This window comes from Acipenser ruthenus, chromosome 7 (genome assembly GCF_902713425.1).
Source record: "Acipenser ruthenus chromosome 7, fAciRut3.2 maternal haplotype, whole genome shotgun sequence".
Lineage (NCBI taxonomy): Eukaryota > Metazoa > Chordata > Actinopteri > Acipenseriformes > Acipenseridae > Acipenser > Acipenser ruthenus.
Genome location: NC_081195.1, coordinates 61,464,055 through 61,487,282, shown reverse-complemented (window position 1 = coordinate 61,487,282; position 23,228 = coordinate 61,464,055). Strand labels below are relative to the sequence as shown.

Below are 23,228 nucleotides of genomic sequence, written 5' to 3'. Positions count from 1 at the left end.
TTGCCACTGTAACTGGTAGAAAAGAGGCCGCAGCTTAATCATTACAGCTTACAGCTGTACAAACTGCAGGAAACAGAAGTATGTTGACAGCAAACTTTTTTTGGTTTCACTTCTTTCTCAAAACAACTAATTGGGGCGAAAAAGGAGTTCTTTGGAAACCCTTCTTTAAATTTTGGAAATTTAAATGATAGTGTTGATATCAGAACCCAGTATCAAATCAACCCAAGGCTATACTGTACATTATAAAACAAGATGTACTGTACCAGGAGGCTATAAAGTAATTAGAGAGCGATAGATAGACAGACAGACAGACAGACAGACAGACAGACAGACAGATATAGATACATAGATAGATACATAGATAGATAGAAAGAAAGGAGAGAGAGAAATTGCCAGCAGCTGGCCAGATTATTGTACCACATCTGTTTGGTCAATAGAGGTTTAACTTAACCTCAAAACAGCCCAGCAATCAGAATGCTACGTTTAACACAATGGTTACAAAACATTCTTGACTCCGATTGGCTGTAAATCAGAGCAATACCTACACAGAATTAGTGTCAGTCCCACTTCAGTATTTCACATTAAAACAGCAAGTGCCTTAATCAAGCAACAACCTTCGGAGTGCCTTTCATTTTGCATATGGTGTCTTACAAGTTCCTCTTACAGTAGCTACAAGCTCGGTTTACCTTAACCTAGAAATACATCATGCCAACATTCTCTTATTTACTGTAGACCCACATTTCTCCCAGATCTTCAATTCTAAGTACTGTACTGCCATCTTACAAGCCTGGATAATGAGTAAGCATCGCATCACTGTGGATTTTGCCTTTGCGTAGTGTGGAGTAGTGGTTAGGGCTCTGGTTCAATCCCAGGTGGGGGACGCTGCTACTGTACCCTTGAGCAAGGTACTTTACCTAGATTGCTCCAGTAAAAACCCAACTGTATAAATGGGTAATTGTATGTAAAAATAATGTGATATCTTATAACAATTGTAAGTCACTCTGGATAAGGGTGTCTGCTAAGAAATAAATTAAATAAATAGTTTAGCTTGCTGTAAAGATGATTTACTGTAGACATGGACACCAACAGTACCATCAGGAATATCCTTATACAAAGAAATGCATGACTTGGTTCAGTCAGTCTGGTGGTCTGATCTTGAGATGCTTTAACTGTTGCTCTCAACATTATTGACTGTGTAAACCGTGCACCTTCATTACACATAAAAACGGTTGCCAAGGTTTTGTATTGAAAAGACAAAAGGGGAAATGGAACTCTAGCTGAAGTACACACTTCTGTAGATGCCCACCACTCCCTTCGGATCCAAATAGTTCCTGTTGTAAAAGAGTCTAATATACTGTATATAAGCAGTACAACTACACTTACACAGTTGTGTGGTCCAGTGGTTAAAGAAACGGGCTTGTAACCAAGAGGTCTCCGGTTCAAATCCCACCTCAGCCACTGACTCATTGTGTGACCCTGAGCAAGTCACTTAACCTCCTTGTGCTCCATCTTTCGGGTGAGATGTAATTGTAAGTGACTCTGCAGCTGATGCATAGTTCACACACCCTAGTCTCTGTAAGTCGCCTTGGATAAAGGCGTCTGCTAAAAAAACAAATAAACTGTACTAGACATTAAAAGAGTTGAGATTCCTGTGAAGTTTACTCAAAAGGAATACGGCCTTCAGGGTACTCATCCTGCTCAATAGCGTTGTTGCTAAAGGTAATGAAGGAGTCAATGTGCTTAGAACAGCAATCCGGAATACCAGCAAGTTATCAGTAGCCTTGAATTCCAGCACTGCCTCTGGTTAACTGCGCAGCAATAGCCTGTGGCTGTCTTCATATGCTTGTTTGTCAGTAACATCAACTGTAAAATGGGTACATCCTGACCTAGCTGCTGCAGTTGAGATGCAATAACATGTTACTTGAGACAACTTTTGGCTTGGGTTGGCCAGGGTGTCCTCGGTTCACTGCGCACCAGCGACCCCTGTAGTCTGGCCGGGCGCCTGCGGGCTTGTCGAGAGCTGCGTTGTACTCTGACACTTTAGCTCTGAGGTGGTTTGCATGGTGGGTCTGCAATGTGAAAAGAAGCGGTAGGCTGATCGCACATGCTTCGGAGGACAGCGTGTGTTCGTCTTCGCCGCTCCCGTGTCAGCGCGGGGCTGGTAGCGGTGAGCTAAGCCTAAAAATAATTGGCTTTTCTAAAATTGGGAGAAAATGATAAAAAAAAAAAAAAAAAAATTGGCAACTACTAAATTTATTAAAAAAAAAAAAAAAAAAAAAAAAAAAAAAAAGGACCACCCAACTGGTGTAACGCGTTCAAAAGATATGGCTAAATTACCCACCTGAATTGCTTGTTTTATTTTTTGTTAACACTGCAAAATATTCAATTATAACAATTGAGAACTTAAAGTTTACAAATGAGAAGAGGCTTATTCATCCCAGAATCTCATCAAGTAGCTTCTTGAAGATCTACAGCTATTTCTGTTCTTGATATCAATATCCACTGTTCTCCTCAGGCCTTTTCAGCCAGGCGTGACGCCCGGCGAAGTGGCTGTCGCCACCCGGCTGAAAAAACCCAATCCGCCCGTCTTGCAGATGCTACTGTGCCTTTAACAATAAGGACTGATTGCGCTTCTAGCAGACGAGATCACTTGCACGTTGTTGGGTGAAAAAAAAAAAAAAAACATTTTGGAACCACATGACAGCTGTGTTACATCTTGACACAACATTTAACCAATCAGAGTTGAAGGGGCGGGCAAAAATTGTGACAATTAATGCAGGGCTTTCAAAATAGGCCGGCAATCAGCACAATCCACCGCCTAATACTATATTTGGGCCGGCTACTTTATTAAAAATATTAGGTTATTTTCGGGTATTATCAGTCAGTCCATTTTTTGTCGTATTATACTGTAAGGTGATATATAGTATAATAGCTATACATATGCACCAAAAAAGCATATTCCTTTTGTTGTGATATTGTAAAAATATGTACCCAGTAACCCAGGTGCTTAAGAGATATTGGGGGTTCATGTATAGAGGCTGAACATCTTTAACAAGAAAGGCGTCAAATTTTGTTGGATGGAGCCTCAGTATATGGTCCCGCAGGTTTGTGGTATTGCCAGAGAAGCTCAGCAAAGTTTCACAAATGCTGCATTTTACTTTTCCATTTTGTTCTTTAGAAAAAAAAAAACTTCCAAAACGTCGGACGGCATTGTTAGTAATTTAACCGAGAAAGCTTTAATCCTGTAGCAGCTATACTGGTATTTCGTTGGATTTGTTCTGTTCCCCGGTTCAAACCCCAGCTTAGCCACTGACTCATTGTGTGACCCTGAGCAAGTCACTTAACCTCCTTGTGCTCCGTCTTTCGGGTGAGACGTAATTGTAAGTGACTCTGCAGCTGATGCATAGTTCACACACCCTAGACTCTAAGTCGCCTTGGATAAAGGCGTCTGTTAAATAAACTAATTATTAATGAAATGACATGTGGTTTCACCATATTCATTTTGTTTTGATCCATCGATGGTTATTGGACCGACTGGATGCATCGATCCATCGTCCCAGCCCTACTTCGGTTTCATGCCACAGTTATGATGGTGACCAAACGCGTGGGAGTACTGTTGTATTAAAAAAAATTGTTAAACTGAACAGTTGCATTCAAAAAATGTAGAACAGCGAACAAAAATAGACGTGCATTAACAAAATGCCCTGAAAAATTAACAAAGAAACAATTTAAGTGAAGCAACAAGCTCAACAATTAAGCTAAAAATTAAGTGAAAAGGTTTTTTGTGAACTCCAATAAACCTGTGTTAATCTTTCCCCAGTCAAATCGTAGAGAGTGCATAAATAAGCATGGTAATTTACCATAATAAAAAACAGAAATTCATATTCATAAAAAACAGCAACCAGAGTCAACGAAAGACAACACACATTGTTGTATTATATATTTAAAAAGGTAAGGCAAGTTTACTTTTGTATTAAAAGTGCTCCCGGCTATAATGTTCTGCCACCCAGCTACACAGAATTCCTAGGGAGAACCCTGATACTACTGAAGATCAGCAAACGAACAACCAAATTGGTATGCTTTTAATCAAATTGTATTCATAAGGGTTAAAAAAAAAAAAAAACGATCACACCCGTTTGAAGAGGCAAGACCAAGCAAGGCTAGAACGAAGGCAAGTAAAGTCTTTGCCAATTCCAGCACCTGGTTCAAAACCACATCATTTAAAACTAACAAAAGCACAGCAGACAAAGAACTTGTGCTGTTCAATATGAGTTTCTGAACACACATTACAGCAGTAGTAAACATTATAGTAAAGTCAATATTTTAAAGCAGTACAGACTTTCGAGGTACCCACTCCCCCACCAAAAACACTTGCCAACACACATTAAAATGTCATTTAGCAGTTTATGCAGTCAAGCAAGTCACAGCGTGATCAGATCAACGAGAGCTCTTCCATGCAAAGTGTTTCCATTACTGACAACAGGATGCTTCACTCTCGCCAAATTTAAATATTTGGCATCAGCCGTTACCAGCTTAGAGAACTGAACACTGATTAGACACATTGAAGCGGGTTCACCCAATTAAGAGTTCTCACAATGCAGTTACCCACTATGCCATAACTCAACAACATAATCCTGCAAAGCAATTTCAAACAAAATGCCCAGGATGTCATCTGTAGAATGTAGCTCTTTAAAGATGCATCAAACCAAGGACATATATATTTGAGTTCAGTGCAGGAAGCAGGCTTTGCATCTACTGCAATTAACAGCGTTATCTACTGTACTGAAGCAAACTGTCACATTCTTGCTCAGAGAGGAAAGAAAGCGCACCGAAGACAAGCCAAGCCTGGATTACAACATGAACCCAGGACTGTAATGCACGTGCATTTACTGCAAGTTGCAAACAAACGGTCTGATGACTATGGGCTGTAAAACTTGAACCAACTTGTCCATTCAGACAGTGATCAGCAAGCAAGCCAGCTAATACCACTGCAAAGTATAAAAAAAATTAAATGACACACACACACAATAATGTACTGTCTGGAAGGCCCTTTGCTATGTTAGCAGCCAAAAACTGTGACTAAGAATTATAGAGGTATGTCCCACACTGCACATGTGCTCAGCTATAAATAACTACAGTAGAGTGTTGTAAGGGAATTCCCTACTTCTGTTCATTACACAGTGCAGAAAGCTGCTACAGCTACTGTACAGTAAGTAACATGTTTCAACAGTCATACCGTAGGCTCCAGTTTATATTTATTTCTGACATTTGTTTGGTCGGCTGTTTCTTTTAAAAGCAAACTGCTGCCATTATCACTCTCTCTGTAACAAGCACAGTACAAAGGATAATAAATAATACATTTCAAATATTGACCTGGACATTATTATTATTATTATTTATTATTATTATTTATTTATTTATTTATTTATTAGCAGACGCCCTTATCCAGGGCGACATACAGTTGTAAACAAATACATTTCAAGAATCACAGTACAAGTAATAATACAATTAAGAGCAAGATAAATACAATGACTTTGGTTCAAGCAAGTACAAGTGTGACAAAATACGATTCAATAATGCAGCAGATAACAGTGTCAGTGAAAGTTACATCAGGATATAATTAAATACAAAATACAGATTAAATAACACTTGGCAGATTACAGACATTCAAACAAACTAACAGAATGCGGTTCAGAACAATAACAGTAAAAAAAATTTACAAGGAAAAAAAAACGCTTGCCGTATAAACCCCCAAGGTCGTATTTGTGTTCAGTGGGAGAAATAAAAATAACTTCACCAGATACTTGACAGACTGACAACCTCAGCCAAAAAGAAAAGTGAACAATGTCTATTTTGAATATATTATTTCTCCATTGTACTGCGCCTGTTGTAGCGAGAGCGATAATAGTGGTGGTTCATTTAACTGTTATTCGCTTTTGTATTCTTTAAGAAACATACTGTAGAATATATAAAACATACAGGTAAGAAAATCAAGATTTATTTACTTTGATTTACCTTTAATTATTTATAATAATAATAATAATAATAATAATAATAATAATAATAATAATAATAACTTATGCTTGTCAAGCGACTCCGGAGATTGGTTATGCCTCCATAATACATCAGCAGTTGCTTGCACAGTTTGCATTCAACTTCTTTTGGTCGTCTGGGCATTTAACAAAAAAATCCCAAACAGCAGAGGGGTTTCGAGATATCTTTCAATACAGCTTACACTATACAACGCTTTGCTGTCGAATGAAGAAATTAAAGGTTTGCCTCTGGAAAACACCAGTTGGAGGGCGGAGGGGGCAGAATCCTTCGAATTCCTGGCTACAAACGAACCTTAAAATAACTCCTTAATGCAAACCAATAATGAACTGCATTATAAATGGAAGCAGCAAAACAGTATTCACACTATAGTCCTTGATTTTTACATACTGGTCAAATACTATTTACTGATTGTGATGTAGGTGCGTGTTTTGACTGAGATGGGGTAACAACCCCAGCTCAAGAAATCCAGGTGCGGAATGTGGTCAGGTTAAATTGTTTAAATGATTGCTAATGTAACCTGGTCACATGCATAGAAGCAGCTTGATCAGCTTGCAAGGCAAATGAAACCTTGTTGTGAAAAACAAAAACATGATCAGACCCTGGAGGGACTGCGTCCTTCACGGCTGTGTGGGAAGTTCAAGCCATTTGTCGATTCAGCTTGACATGTTTAAAAAGCTCTCTGCATCACTAGGTCATCAGTCTGAATTAAATCTCTGACCGTCAGGCTTGGATCGGAGCTCAACAAAGAAACATTCCCTTTCCCTAGTGTATAGCACACATAACCTCTCCTAGCCAAGAGATAGCTTGCCAAGCTGTGCACATAGGCTACATACTGTAGTGTTCCAGGCTGTCCTTCTCATCATTCTCCGAGGGGTTACACGGAAAAGCTGAAAAGACAACTGTGCCCTGTGTGCAGTGATGACATGGGGCTAATTTTAAGTGTCCTCTTTAACCACAGGCCTGTGGATAGGTAAACATTTAGCTTCAGGTGCCATAACCTGACAGACAGACCGATTATATATTATATAATATTTGTTGGTACCCCTTAGAAAAGATCATAAATAATTGGATTATAGTGATATTTCAAACTAATTAGTTTCTTTAATTAGTATCACACATGTCTCCAATCTTAGTAATCAGTCATTCAGCCTATTTAAATGGAGAAAAGTAGTCACTGTGCTGTTTGGTATCATTGTGTGCACCACACTGAACATGGACCAGAGAAAGCAAAGGAGAGAGTTGTCTGAGGAGATCAGAAAGAAAATAATAGACAAGCATGGTAAAGGTAAAGGCTACAAGACCATCTCCAAGCAACTGTGACAACAGTTGCAAATATTATTAAGAAGTTTAAGGTCCATGGAACTGTAGCTAACCTCCCTGGGATCGGCCGCAAGAGGAAAATCGACCCCAGATTGAACAGAAGGATAGTGCAAATGGTAGAAAAAGAACCAAGGATAACTGCCAAAGAGATACAAGCTGAACTCCAAGGTGAAGGTACGTCAGTTTCTGATTGCACCATCCGTCGCTTTTTGAGCGAAAGTGGGCTCCATGGAAGAAGACCCAGGAGGACTCCACTTTTGAAAGGAAAACAAAAAAGCCAGACTGGAATTTGCTAAAATGCATATTGACAAGCCACAATCCTTCTGGGAGAATGTCCTTTGGACAGATGAGCCAAACTGGAGCTTTTTGGCAAGTCACATCTGCTCTATGTTCACAGACGAAAAAACGAAGCTTTCAAAGAAAAGAACACCATACCTACAGTGAAACATGGAGGAGGCTCGGTTATGTTTTGGGGCTGCTTTGCTGCGCCTGGCACAGGGTGCCTTGAATCTGTGCAGGGCACAATGAAATCTCAAGACTATCAAGGCATTCTGGAGCGAAACGTACTGCCCAGTGTCAGAAAGCTCTGTCTCAGTCGCAGGTCATAGGTCCTCCAACAGGATAATGACCCAAAACACACAGCTAAAAGCACCCAAGAATGGATAAGAACAAAACATTGGACTATTCTGAAGTGGCCTTCGATGAGTCCTGATCTGAATCCTATCGAACATCTATGGAAAGAGCTGAAACTTGCAGTCTGGAGAAGGCACCCATCAAACCTGAGAGAGCTGGAGCAGTTTGCTCAGGAAGAGTGGGCCAAACTACCTGTTAACAGGTGCTGAAGTCTCATTGAGAGCTACAGAAAACGTTTGATTGCAGTGATTGCCTCTAAAGGTTGTGCAACAAAATATTAGGTTAGCGGTCCCATCATTTTTGTCCATGCCATTTTCATTTGTTTTATTATTTACAATATTATGTTGAATAAAAAATCAAAAGCAAAGTCTGATTTCTATTAAATATGGAATAAACAATGGTGGATGCCAATTACTTTTGTCAGTTTCAAGTTATTTCAGAGAAAATGAAATTGTGCATTCTTCGTTTTTTATGGAGGGGTACCAACAAATTTGAGCACGTCTGTATATTACATATTATATCATATTAGAGCAACAGGTTTCATTGCAACCATAAAAGAGTATACTGGTAAACAAAAGGCAAAGATAAAACTACTTTACCTATAGGCGGTCTAAAACCATTCAGCTTTTAGTTGCCAAGATTGAAATCTCATGCAGTTAGTACAGTAAAACTGTATTCATAATTTAGTAGCCCAACGTGATCGGTGTGTTGGTGCTATTGATTAATTGCATACAGTAATCATATTTTCTAATGAACCTCAGCATATGATTCAGCCTAAGTTGTGTGGAATGAGTGCAGCTTCATCCATGTTCGAATAAGAGAGACTGGCAAAATGTCAGAAAAACCTTTGTTTTCAAATTAAACAGCCCTTGGCCTGAAGAACACACAGTACTGAAATGACTAAATGTCCGTCAGGTCAAGAAAAAAAAAATATATCTATGCAGGTACACTGGAAATACACTAGATATAAAGTGGTCTAGAAATAACGAACAGCCTTGATGGTTAACAAGTAAATTACAGTAACAAAATCTGGGACTGATACAGTAACTACTGTACTAAGAACCAACAAATGAACATTTATAGGATCCAGCGGTTTAAAACACCCGAAATAACAGTAATAATATTATTTGACACCTTCAGATACAGCTACAGACTTGCAAGAGAGAGTAGAAATCGTAACCATAATTTAAATGTCAATAACTGTAATCACTGGCCATGGCCAGGTTTAGTCAGCAAAGTATAAAGCTTCAGCAAACATCAGGGACACAGCACGATGCGGGGGGGTCCTACTGTTGTGCTTTACAGAGTTCATTCATATCCTGAATAACAGTGTTACAAATGCCAAACTGAAACACAGATTCAACACTACCAGAGCCTGCACCCTGCTGGACAAATTATATATGGTTGAACTAACTATTTTTAACCTGAAAAGATACAACAAAAGCAAGAATTTTCTAATCCTGAATTTTTTTTTCTTTTCTTTTTTTTTTCCTTCAAATTTAGTAGTCGCCAATGTATTTTTTATTCAATTTTTCCCCCAATTTGGAATCACTAGTTGTATGTATTAATCTAGGCCCACCTCTGCAACCCGTGTCGACTTAGCGAAATGGCGGCAGACACACGTGTTCTCTGAAACGTGCCCTGCCAAGCTGCAGCGAAGCCACCAGACCTATAGTGCCAGAGGATAACACAGATCTGAATGGCTCCACAGCAGACCCACAGGCGTCGCTGGTGCACGGTGAACCGAGGATTACCCTGCAGACCTGAGCACTCCCTACCCGGGCGGCACTCTGCCAATTATGCGCCAGCCCCTAGGAACTCCTGGTCATGGTCGGCAAATGACAAAGCCTGAATTCGAACCAACGATCTCCAGGCAGTAGGGTGCATCCTGCACACCACGCGGAGCGCCTTTACTGGATGTGTGATTTTCGTGTCGCTAACCTATTCGTTATTTATTGGCCATGCACAATCCATCGATTTGTGAAACTATTAAAACATGAAGATTGACAAATATGTTTATAATGATTGAAATTAAATGCATGAGATTATCTGTACAATATTTTATTTTAAAATAAAATATAAACTGTAAATTTCATGGCAATGTGTAATTCAGTTTATTTATGCATTTATTTTTCAGTGAGTTATTTTTCATGTTGCCCTCCCCAAACAAAAAACAAAAGCCATCAAGGTTTGAAATCAGGATCGCCCTGCTGCAGCAGTGTTCCAGTTAGCCATCATGGGTCAAGATGTTAGATCAGGAAAAATAGCTGCAAAACGTTGCACACAGTTTAAAAAGTAATAATAATAAATAAATAAATAAATAAAGTGTATAATAGAAATAAATAAAAAAAACACATTTGATCTTTGCAGAATTTGATGAAGCCTACTGTAAATACTGCACACATTCTGGTAGAAAAACATTTAAATACAAAGAAACTTGATAGATTATACAGAAGTCCTTTAAAAATCTGGGGTTCAAACAGTTACAACGTCAAGAAAAATCAGGATTCTACAAAGCAGTGATGCAACATCTGTGATGCAACAAACTTAAACACCTGTACATCAGTTGAATTCAGCTTATTGAGAAAGAGTGGAAAAAAGTCTGAAGCTATTTTTATATTTGAATAACTCCAAGTATTGCTTATTACAGTTGTACTCTTAGTATGTTACTTAGATTTACTAGCAAATGTGTTCCAAACTGCACTGAGAGGAGCATTTCCTTAAAGTATGGTATACATTTGTTCAGGTGAGGTGGGGTATGACCAGCCAATAGTGCATGGACCGTCACCAGGACTTTTAAATTTGGTTAACCTTAATATATTAGTACAAAGGTGTTCAATGGTTCATTCGCTAGCCAGGAATTCGAAGGTAGTTTTAAACCTTCGAAGGTTCATCAGGTGGCATTCACACCTGTTTTTTTTTTTTTTTTTTTCTTTCTTTCTCTGTCAACAGAAACCATTTGACAATGACGTGATTACTATAAATCCCACAATAAATGTCACTCACATGCACATTTTGATGTTTTGATTTGTATAATGCATATTATTAAAATTGTTGTATTAAAATCCACTAGCAATCGTTCTGTGTAGCAACTCTATATGGCGCCGCTGCCGTGTATGGAGCAGGGTATATTATGCCAAAGCACTGGGGGGGGGCACCCCTCCCCCTCCAGCTTGTGTTATCCAGTAGTAGTAAAATGTGACCGATACCTGCTTGGAACGGTGACTGTTAAATAAAGCTTCCTTTTGCACAAGTCCGCTGCAGTGCGGCAGCAATGCAAGCTTACTGTATACCGTATATAGCAAGCAGCATCACTTAAGTGTACATAAACAATGTGTATTTTTATTTAAATTTTAAAAACATTTATTTTTAAACTACATGTGAATGCTTTATTCCATTTATATGGCTTACCTACATAATAGGACTTTCAATCAAATATAAACTAGTAGCTACAGTGATGTCACTGGTAAATGATGCAAATTAGTACCACTGAAGGTTCGAACATTCCTTCGGTAATGTGTTCCGAACCTTCGACGGTTAAAATGCACCCTTCGTTGCAGCCCTATTAAGGTTATACACACACACACACACATAACAGACATGCACATACAGAGCTAGAGTACAATACTGTATTTATTAACAAAAAAATTATAAAAAACAGTGTGGATGTTAAACTGTTACAGGTATTTTGTAATGGAGCAAAACAATCTATTAAAACAGTGTTGTTGTTTTTTTTTTTTAAATCTAAACAAACATGCAACTATACCAGCAATTTATTTCAACCAGTTTGTACATGAATTGAAAAACAAAAATATGCCAGTCTTTCATGGGAAATTAAGTTCCTTTAAAATAAATCTCTAGTTGCAAAACCTACTTACTTGCTTGAATGAGAAATTAGTACAAGGAATTTAAAATTCAGCTTGGAGTAAATCTTCAGCGGTGTTGCAAAAATCTGTCTGGACAATACTTTCTGTACTACCAAAATGATCAATGACAATGTGCCTTTGAATGACAAATGTATCCATAATTAAGGATCAAATTCCTGCAATGTCCAGCAAGTATATACTGCTGCCTAGCAACAGTGACGCATTCGTCCTAGCTGCGAGTAGTGGAAGAACAGAAATAAATATAATAATTTTTAAATCGATAAATAAAACAATAAACAATGCCCCCGGAGCCGCCACGAAAAGCCTTGTGGGCCGCAAGTTCCTGACCCCTGCTTTATGGTATACCATAAAACATTAACACAAAGCTTTGGAACATGCTAGTTACAACAGGTTTTCAATATGGCTTTTAAGTACTGTAATGCAGAGCCAGTGTTCCCATCAAACAGAAGCAGAGCATATCTTGAGAATGCACTTTCCCACAGCTGACCTTGTCTTGTGCAATACTTGGAGTACTTTAGAAACAGTGTGCCACAAGCAGGCATGAGTCAACCACAATGCCCAAGAACATTAGACAGTTCCTAGAGGACCCCCTGTACTCTGTGTGTCTGCTAGCCAGTTGCCACACAGGGGAAAGGAGCAGTACAGTCACTCATTATATCTATCCAAGACAGACATGCATACTGTATCATACCCAAACATCTTAAAACAAACATGAGCAATTAATCTACAAACTGTATACAACCAATATGTTTTAATAAAAAGGGAGAGTATGTTCTTAATACATCCCATTAGTAAAGACAGGGCAGCCCTTTTGGTGCATTAAATGGCACATTATGTAGCACAAATGTCATCATGAGCATCTATCTGTTAAAGAAGCTGGTAATCACCCTGCATATGTATGTGGGCGTAGATTCAGGCTTTCTCATATTGCTATGCCAGCATTACCCAGCACTGGGCTCAAAGGGAACACACAAGGCAGGCAGAAGTGAAAGCTACTTTGATAAATCTTATGTATTGACTTATCTCTCTGCCTTGTCAATAAAAGGAACCTATTCAAGCATGCATAAGAGAAGCATGTATATGTTTTCATAAATATAGCAGCTTTCTTTTCCAGCCCAAGCCAGTCTTGTATATAATGTGCACATCAATTTTGAATTGTAGGACAATAAAAACTCTTGATTTTCTGCCTTTGGCAGCTCTTAACATGGCCAAGGACATCCAAATGGCACCAATCTAAGTTCTTAGAGATGGGGGAGGAAATTAAACCTTAAAATGTGTATCCAGGTGAATAAAAAGAACAGGGTTCTAGTAGTGAGAATAGGACAGTAGTCATAGAAATGTAGCTTACTACTATTACCTGAAGATGCAAAGTCGCTGAGGAGTACACTTTACAATTGAACTAAACTTGGTCACATACAGAAGTGACAACTGTCCCATATTCAGTCCCTCGGAGTCCCTTTACAATATCAGGCAGATATTTGCACATTCAAAAACTATACACGATTACTAATAAAACACAAATATAAAATCAGGTTTCCCTCCAAAAGAAACTACGATTGCAATTTAATTATTCCAGTTTATTGCACACAATTAAATAAATAAAAAACACACTTTGAAAATGTCATCCAAAAGCACTTTAACAAGGCAAGTGTGTACTGTATACAATATCCACGCACATGCAGTACTCTTTCCTTTGGCAGCACACACACACTCTGGGTTTCAATGCCTGAAAGACAATATTAAAAGCTCACCTACATACAGCTTCACTACCCTTCAAGTGCCCCAAAAAGAAAGAGCTCTCCAGATATTATACGATCTAATAAAATATACTGGTATATTATATTACTGGGCAATAAACAGCATTTTTCCCTCATCAGTAAAAATTGCAAAAATGGAAATAAAGGACCCAGTCTGTATAAATGTTTATACTTTAACTGAGAACAACCAAAAATCAGGCAGACTCATTTCAACATGCGATTTAACAAGCGCACAAAATAGCTGCCATTATACATGAACAGACTCAAGTACTTTAATATAGCCTGGTATGTATGCAAACATCTGGGAATGTTGAAACACTAAAAATCAGAACTGTACTTATTTTACTATATTTCTGACTATAAGAGGTGAAAAAAAAATGATCTGGGATACAAGTGAAAGACAATTATTTAAATACTGCCTCTAATGGATTTCAGTGATACTCTGGTCAGGGTGACGACTTGCTCCAATATTGATGTAAAACTAGGATTCAAGTGTCTGCACAAATAGTCACATTGTGCGGTGGTTAACCTTAAAAAATAAAATAAATAAATGCTTTGCTGTCACCCGACCAAGGTTTCTAAGTGTGGGTAGACAGTTAATAGATTTTTAAAATATATTTTGCTTCATGTATATGTATGAAGATAAAATCCCATGTTTCTAGTTTGTTTTGAAAACTGCACTGACAGAAAGTCTGTACCTAAAGGTTGTTCCTTTGATTGTAAAATAAATACGAGGAAAACAATATATTGGGTAGGGTGGGTTACAGCAATTAACCAACCCGTTTTGTATTAAAGCCTAAACTACTCTGTCCTGTTCAAAAGACTTGAGCAGTGAAGCATGTGCATACATGTAGAGTCCAGTAAGTAGGCTAATTTTTGTGTCAATATACCTTCACCTCTTTCACAATGGATAAGGAATTATTTGCTGTAACATCTACAAAACATAGGATCTCAATTTTCCAAGTGGAATGTTTTCAGACATCACAGCTCTCTTCAACAAATAATGATGCAGCTGGAGAACTTCAAAGATTTCCCCAGGCTGCAACCTTTGACCTAGTGGCCTTGAGTCAAGGGTTCTGTAGTTACCTTCCTGAACTACAATATGCGCATAATTACGTACCAGCGGCCCAACACAGAGATATTATGTGTCGCAGGGCTTAACTGATCTGGTGCAGCAAAATATCTTAAAAAACAAACTACCTTTCAGGCCATTTTCACTAGACAAAAACATGCTCTCTAAACTACTGAAAAAGCCATCCTGAAAACGATCCCTAATCAATCCTTACTTTGCCACTTTGAAAACAGGGTTTAGGCTCAACATTTGTGGCTGTGCCAATATAAAGCAGGTCAAGTACATACAGGAATATGATGCTGGTCTGAAAGGACACTGCAGCAATTAAACTTCCACTGCTATGCTGTGAAAGTTTCATTCATTTTTCTAGCCTCTGCGTTTTTATCAGTTGTATATCCTTTCAGAAAAGTTTATTTATCTCCTCAACAGAAGTCATAAGATATTTATTTCATGCAGTAATATGGAAGCTCATAATTCTGCAGTCAACATTAAGCTTTTTATTTCAATGACCAAGTGCTTTGGAAAATGAGAATAGACCTCTAACACTCTGAAACGTTTGAACATTTGGTTTCATAAAGTGAAAACCTGATTAATTCAAAATGGATTTTTTTTTCAAAAGCCTATTACAACAAAACATTTAGTTTTGTAAATAGAGACCACTATGAGACTAGTGGGAAAGTTGCTGTGCCTCGGTTCCTAAAAGTAAAGCCTGGTCTCCACTACTGGAAAAGATAACGTGTACATACTTTGTATTGTTGGGGGTGGGACGGACTAAGTGATTGATTAAATGTGTCATCCTATTGTTATTAGAGTAACTGGCTATCTCCTACAGTACCTCCAGCAGAAAACATGCGATACTGTTGTCCAAAATGTTAGCCATGTGGCGAATTGAGAATCCCGATGTGGTGAATTGCATTTTTGATTAGTAAATAAAATATGACTAAGGAATAAGAATGCGATCTTAATACTCATTCGCAGTATGTATGCATGTGTACTTTGGCCTTTTTGTGCATTTGTTGGTAAAAATGGTAAGATGAAAAGCAGTTCATGCAAGTGTTTTTGATCACTGTGTGTTCTTTACTTCCTTGCTATTGGGTATCTGCCAAAATGGCATATACATTTACACATACACGACTTGAGAGAGGCAAGGTGAGTGACACGAAAGGTAGAATACCCCAACTTTGTATTTCAATGCGACTGCCAACCTCTGGAGCGTTGAAATACATGAGGCATTTTATTTGCTTTTCGTGTCGCTTGCCTCGCCTTGCTCAAATCGTATGTGTAAAAATCCTCCTAAAACAGGTGAAAACGCAGCACCTTGTTTTCTTCTGCTGGCCTGGAGCAGTTATTCCAATTGGTCGAGCTGACCACAACTGACAGCTCCCTTCTCCATACAATATTGCTGGTGTTTCCATGGTGACGAAATCTGGCATTTTCACTCTGGTTATGTGTTAATATTCTTAGTAATCACTTTGATGAAGTCAAAGTACCGTTTGAACTGCTGGACACAAACATAAAAGCTGCACTAAGATGTGCAGCATCTGATAAACTCATGCCAGAATTCCAAACTTTGGTGAAAGAGAAAGACTGCAAAGTTTCAAACTAAATGGTGGTAGATGTTTGTTAAGTAAATATACATTTAAAAAAAAATACATGATTGTGTTGTTGTTGATTTTATCACGAACCTGTGTTGTCTCTGTTTGAACACCAGGTTTGTGTTATATTATTTATTTTTCTACAGTGTTGAAGTACATTTACCTGTATTGTGTAAGCCTATGGAAGGCGTTTCCTACTAATATTAGTGCATGTGGTTAAAACGAGGAAGCCGTAGCCACACCTGTGGCTAGTCAGTGATTTCTATTGGACAACACTGCTGTAGACAATGTTTTTTGAAGTTTTGCAGTAACTGTTTCAATGGCACACCTGAATGAAATATGGTGCTTTTCATATTGAAAACACTTCTCCCTGAGCACCTTTAAAGGCTATAATGCTTCAGTAGTAAACCACAAGAAAAAAAAAACTGATGAAGACAAGAAGCCCAGAAAAACAAGCCTAAAACACTGCACCTGCCTGACTGCTTTATGCAAACAGTCAAATATAGTCAAGCTATGGTATAAAAACTGTCAGATTAAAATATTTTTCACTTAAATGATGCGATCCACAAGAAGCACCTACAAATGCTGGTGTCACACTATTTTTTGGGAGGGGTTGGGGGGTGGGGGGGGTGGGGGGGGGTTAAGAGCAAGACTGGTACTTAAAATAGACACGCATGTTCAAGTTCTAACTGCAGATTGTTTATAGGGAATGAAGAGAATTCAAACAAAGTTTTAGTAGAATGTCCCACATGAAACACACGTAGCTGTATATGAAAATAAGGTCCCATGTTATTTCAAAAAGTTATTTAGCAAGTTTTATCATAATTGGACGAGGGGTTCTCTGGTAAAAAATGAATAAATAAAATAAAACTCTCCACTAATCCCCCTACCGCTGGGGATATGTATCTCCTGCAGGAGATTATAGTACAACACTTAGGGTAAACCAGCTTAAAAGTCACACTACACAGAAAGAAAAAAACAATGTGAATTTTGTTGCATTTCAAACACTCAAGCAATGGCGGTTTAACACTGAATTAAAAGGCCACCAGTTCAAATTACGGTAATGCTCTGCTGTACTACCTGGAAGTCAAACTAAAGATGTAACAAGGATCATATACCAGTTGCAGCTGGCAGGGTCGCTTCTGATCTACATGTGTAGCTCAAGTGAGAGAGGGGGTGTGGAAATGTGGATTTCCTCAACCAAGCAGACATAGGATAGCAGGTCATGAATGTATTATCACTGACATGAGCAAGTCTCTAGGATGCTAAACAAGGGAAACTCTAGGAAAGCTGGTGTCTACAATTTAGAGTATCTCGAGGGATTACTGCAGAAGCCTCATCTAATGCTTACAAAATGGACCCTGAAAAACCCAATTTAAGTTACTATAGAAACTATAAAAGTGCAATTCATTCATATTTTGTCTGCAATAAATGTATAGTGAAATCCTATCTAACCATAAGAGAATTTCTGGCCCAAATGATGCTTTTTCAGACCAACATATTTAACCATAATAGACCACTAAAAAAAAAAAAAAAAAGTACTGTATGCAAAAACAAATATCTTTAAATTGTCTTCAAAGGAAACACTTGTTTGGAATATCTTAAATGACTAAAAGTGGCAATAATAAGAAATTCTCAAATGTGTCAGTTTTAAAAGTGAAACATTAAGCATTTCAGATAATTCATACATGGGGGTGGGCTAAATTACTGTAGCAAAACGTTACAAGGTTATTATTCTGCCCTGTAGTGGAAACCATATTATTACATGCAAGATCATGAGAAGGGCATTGTGGGTATGGATTTCTAACAGCAGCTTTTTAGAGTACACAGAGAAACTAAATAACTTCCCCTCGTTATGCTGTGAATGCTACCCTTATACTGCTGAAGTCAGTTTAGGACACTAATCAGTGATGAAACTGGAAGGCCTACAACAGTGTGCTTGTTGTAACCCAGGGCATCAGAAAATGCTGTCCCTTGCTGTACTGTAGGTGCAAGATGGATTTCACGAAAACATTTTGAAAGTTAGCAACTTCTGTACCCTTCATTCAGGCTTGCTAGTTGAATTGTAGAGTTAACGCTAGCAATAAACATTTACCTAAATAAACCTTGCTCTTATTGTATTACTTGTATTGTAACACTTGAAATGTATTTGCTTACGATTGTAAGTCGCCCTGGATAAGGGCGTCTGCGAAGAAATAAATAATAATAATAATAATACTCGAGCAGGTAAGTTGTATGGTGGTTTACATTATCAATTAACTTTGTTTATATATATAAAAGCAACAAAAAATGCCTGTTCAAACCCTTTCTGCTGTTATCAAAGAGGGGGCAGTGGTGGAGGAGTTAATGTCTGGCTGTCAAGTCTAAATATTTACCAGCCATGGGCATTCACATTCTTTGTCTGTATTAATCCCATTACACCTCAAGTGGGCAGAACTAGAAACAGTTTCATCTGATAATTTTGGAGGGAAAAACCAAAAAAAGTCTGTCATAACACTTTTTTCCTGAAAAGCTGCAAGTAAAACAAATATCCTCTTTCTTCACAGAACTCTTAATTCTTGCAGATTGATTGTGTAATCCACATGGTGCTGTTTTAATGCCACACACTTTAAAAGTGCACCAATGTATATAAAGTAAATTGGCAACAAAAATGCTATTAAACAATGCATATTCTTTACACAAGCAGCAGCAAAGGACAACCACTACATTGGCTTCGCTCATATTGAATTAAAGGACAGATACCGAGCATTTTAAATTGCTATATTAAAAAAAAATCTACCCAAATGTAGAACACTGAAAAATAAACTGGTATCAAAACTCAAAGTTTTAAAAAATGGATCTTATTGACTTGTCTTAAGGAAACATTATGCACCCAATACAATAAAAGAAAATACTGTATTGTGTTGCTAATTGCTTAAACCTGTACCAAAAATGTATATCTAATCAGAATTACAGTTTTGCAATTAAACATAAATGGTTAAGTGATGGGTTAAATCAACAATTATAAAATGTCAAAAAATCAAAAATCAATTGTATATTGGGCATGGGAGGGCCCTTTGCTGACAAGAACTAAAACAACAAAAACTCAGAAATCCCAGTGTAAAAAAAAAATGTAAAAGCTTAAAATCACAGCAGCAAATGCTTTTAGATAATAAAGAACATTGTTGCTCTAAAAGCCTTATTTTTATTTTAGGGATATGCATCCTTAAATTAACCCTACAGTAAAATAAAAGCTTTCACTATGTTCTGCTACTGACAATTTGTAGCTGACAGGAACCCCAACTATGGGTCACACGCCTGTAGAAACACAGCTAGCAACGTATAAGTACTTTAATACAGAACTTTTGACCAATAGGTTAAAACAGGTTTTACAAACGTCTCACGTGTTATTTAAGTCACTCCCAAACTAGTCAAAAGTAAACACATTCACCACATGCATCTGTTTTAAATAAGACTGCACTTAATTTTGCATTCGAGAAAAAAAAAAAATCAAGATAAAACTTACCGAAGGTAATACTGTTTCAAAACAAAATCAGCGTTTGAGCAGCTCCTTGGGAAATTAAAGTCTTCTACAAGTTCACCCCACTGATTCTTGTCAGAGACCTGCAATAAAAAAAAACATATTTGTGTTTAAGTTAAAGCATTTCATCAAGCATCACTACATTATTATTATTGTTGTTGTTATTTTGAAGAACGACAACTAATCTAATGCACATAAATAAAAATAAATAAATAAAAAACATTAACTTCTTATCAAAACATTATATTATTTTAAACCAGTGGTTGTCTGTGGTGTTCATGTATGTTTTCTGCTTTTTTTCAGTTATTATTTTCCCCCATATAAAACAATAGAACCCCCCTCCCCCTTACTACGTGAATCTAACTAAAATAACGGACTCCACTGATACTTTGTGGCCACCCAGTGATCATCCAAATGATCGATACTTCAATCTGCCCCGATTCGGGGGTATTTTTATATTTCTGTGGGTATCAATAAAAATAGGCCTGTCTGGGGCCTACATTTTGTCTTCAACCATGCCCAAGATGGCTATTCCTACATGGCTTTCTTTGTGTTTTTTTTTCTGGTTAAAATCAAGACAGTAGAGCCCTTCCCCGGTGTGAGGAGCATTTCCTAGCCCATGCTCTGTGCCGATTATCGATGTTAAACATGCCCGCTAATTTTGAGTTGCACTAAAACTGCACTCAGACTCTAAAGAGAAAGCAGAGCGGAGCAGCTGAAACTGACTTTCAATACAAACCCAATACTCTAGACACACAACACTTACCTAACCAGCACAAGGCCAACACCAAACCAGCCTTTTTACATCACCGTCTTAGACCCAGCAAAAAAAGCTTCAATGAGCCACGCTCCCCTTTATCCGTTTCCCCGAGGTCCAAGGTAGAGTTATATTGAAGCTGAGAGTGGGAAATCCAAATATAAACTTCCACTCACCTTTGCAAATCCACCTAAAGTAGTGACTCTGGTGTACAGAGCGTGAAGATCTAACTCTCTTCCACCCACTACTGGGATCTTCTTAAACGGAGATCTGAAATGAAAAAACGTCAAATTAGTATAGGATTGCCTTTCCAGAACCTCTTGGGTATATTTATCTATCGTTATATATGTTTTTAAAGGTATATTTTGGTGGTTTTAAAGCCGCCCCTTCTCACCCTCTGCTCCGATGGAACTGCCGCAGCTCATCCAGGAAAGCCAGTCCTTTCCTTCGCTGATCAGGTTGGTTTTTCCCCGTCGAATTTGCCATTTTTTTAAATATTAAAAATCAGTTAAAACCGCACTCATTCGCTTCCTAAGACACCAAGGATCCCATATTCCGCCGGCGCTCGGTCATTGACGAGAAAGCGGAGTGTTTTAAAAAGTTAAAGAAATAAGAGAAAGAAGAGTGATAATAACGACTGTATACACACACACAAAACACAAGAGCCGATGTTGCTCTTTTAACTTCCAGCAAGCAATCCGAATTACGACCGATTTTGACAGCAAATAAAAACTGGCATTGTTCTCTATGTTAAATTAATTGTTTTGGTTGGTATTGTGTTCAATTTGGAGTGGTCTGACAGTGTGTTACAGACGCGGCTCCATGCAATCTCACACACTGTATAAGCGGCAACGGGATCCAATTCTCAGACAAAAAGATCCTAAGGCCGAGCTCTGAGCGCCACGCAGCGACCTCTATTTGCTACAGCGGTATTGCACTATCCAAAGCGGTTATTAGAACAATAGACAATGTTTTCAGCTAAGGGCTCATCTGAAACTTCCCAAACCATAAAAAACAGAACACAATGTTTAACCTGTGTGGGGGATGGGATTGTATTATTGAATTGAAGCCTGAACAGGTATAACATTTCGTAAGTTTAATAGCCAGTGGTCTACTGTAATATATATATATATATATATATATATATATATATATATATATATATATATATATATATATATATATATATATATATATATTAGCTCAGAGCCAGCCGATTTTAAAAATATATGAGGCAAATATTCTTTTTATTTGTTCCAGTATTTTAGAATGATACCCATATTATCTAAAAACTGATGGACTGTCCTGTAAGTCCTGTATAAAGCATTTTCACCATATCATTTCTAGGCCTAACATTTTGTTGTTCAGAAAATACATTATTATTATTATTATTATTATTATTATTATTATTATTATTATTATTATTATTATTATTATTATTATTATTATCGTAGTCGTATAATAATAATAATAATAATAATAATAATAATAATAATAATAATGTAAAAAAAAAAAAAAACTCTAATGAACCACTTAGTAATTGTGTCAGAATTTCAGTCCACGCTGAACTTACATACAGTATCTTATTACAGCTTTAAGGATAGGTACGTTTTTTTCTGTTTCTTAAACAACAACAAAAAGTGCACCGTTTCATATTTTGCTTTACATATATTGTGTGCAATGACCCCTACGTCTTGGTCTGCTTATTGTTGGCTATATGAATATGAACAGCCATCTGGTAATTGATACAGTGTGTTCTGAATCTAAATGATTACTGGGTATCTTGATGCAGCCTGCAACAATTGGTTTGCTCTGAACTACCAGCATTTGAGTGATAAACTACACATGGAGGGCAGGCAGTACAAAGCTATGCAATTTGGTCATGTTTTGAAGTAGCCTATTGTATACTGTAAGTTAATAAAATATACATTTAGTTTTACACATTAAAAAAAGACTTCTATTCCCTGTATGTTTCCAATTGATAAAAGTGGTAATGACCACGGCTCGGTACTGCAGCAATGTGACCCCCCGTAATCTCATTCCATTCCATACACTAGAGCACAGGAACAAGCTTTGTGCTGACAAAAGGGGTTACTATACTAATCAGACTAGGCTGCTTGCTGTATATACCCCGTGGTAATTTACAATAGCTAACACCAGAGTCTCAAGTGCCGTTATTTCAAGTTTACCCGAGGTGCACAATTTGATGCTTAGGGACAACTGACCCATTTGCGTAAACAAGCAAACTACTTAATCGGTTTGTGGAGGCGGGGGTAAAGACAAACAAATAAAGTGCAATGGATAGATTAGCATCACCAATTCTTAAAAAAATAACTCTATTTCCTCAATGTATATGTCTAGTAAGAGTTTACTTTTTAGCAAAGAGCCATTTCCAAATGTCAGAGTATGTGTGGATGTACCCGTGCGAAAATTGAAAATTGTGCACAATCCCTTTTCATAACAGCCAGACGCATAACTCTAGAGGGGGTCACAATATTCAACCATTACACGTACCCCTAACGCTTCAGTGCTCTCACAAAATGGCGGCGCCCACTGATAAGAAGACCCCATTTTGTAGAGGTTTCTGTAGGGGAAAACCCATTTCAGATGAATACAAATAAACACATTTACTA

General features: G+C 37.7%; 1 protein-coding gene across 2 annotated transcripts in view; it reads right to left on the bottom strand.

Annotated features, from left to right (window-relative positions):
* Positions 1–21,535, bottom strand: part of LOC117415845 (AT-rich interactive domain-containing protein 2-like) — a 38,417-nt gene extending 16,882 nt beyond the window's left edge. The window contains exons 1-3 of one of the 2 annotated variants that reach the window (XM_034026694.3): positions 20,990–21,535; positions 20,772–20,865; positions 19,824–19,921 (exon numbers count right to left, since the gene is read on the bottom strand). In XM_034026694.3, the coding sequence (XP_033882585.2) occupies positions 19,824–19,921; positions 20,772–20,865; positions 20,990–21,081 (284 nt within the window). In that variant the 5' untranslated portion in view covers positions 21,082–21,535. The remainder of the gene's footprint in view (positions 1–19,823; positions 19,922–20,771; positions 20,866–20,989) is intronic. The other variant, XM_034026693.3, reaches the window with a different exon arrangement.
* Between the last annotated feature and the right edge of the window lie 1,693 nt (positions 21,536–23,228).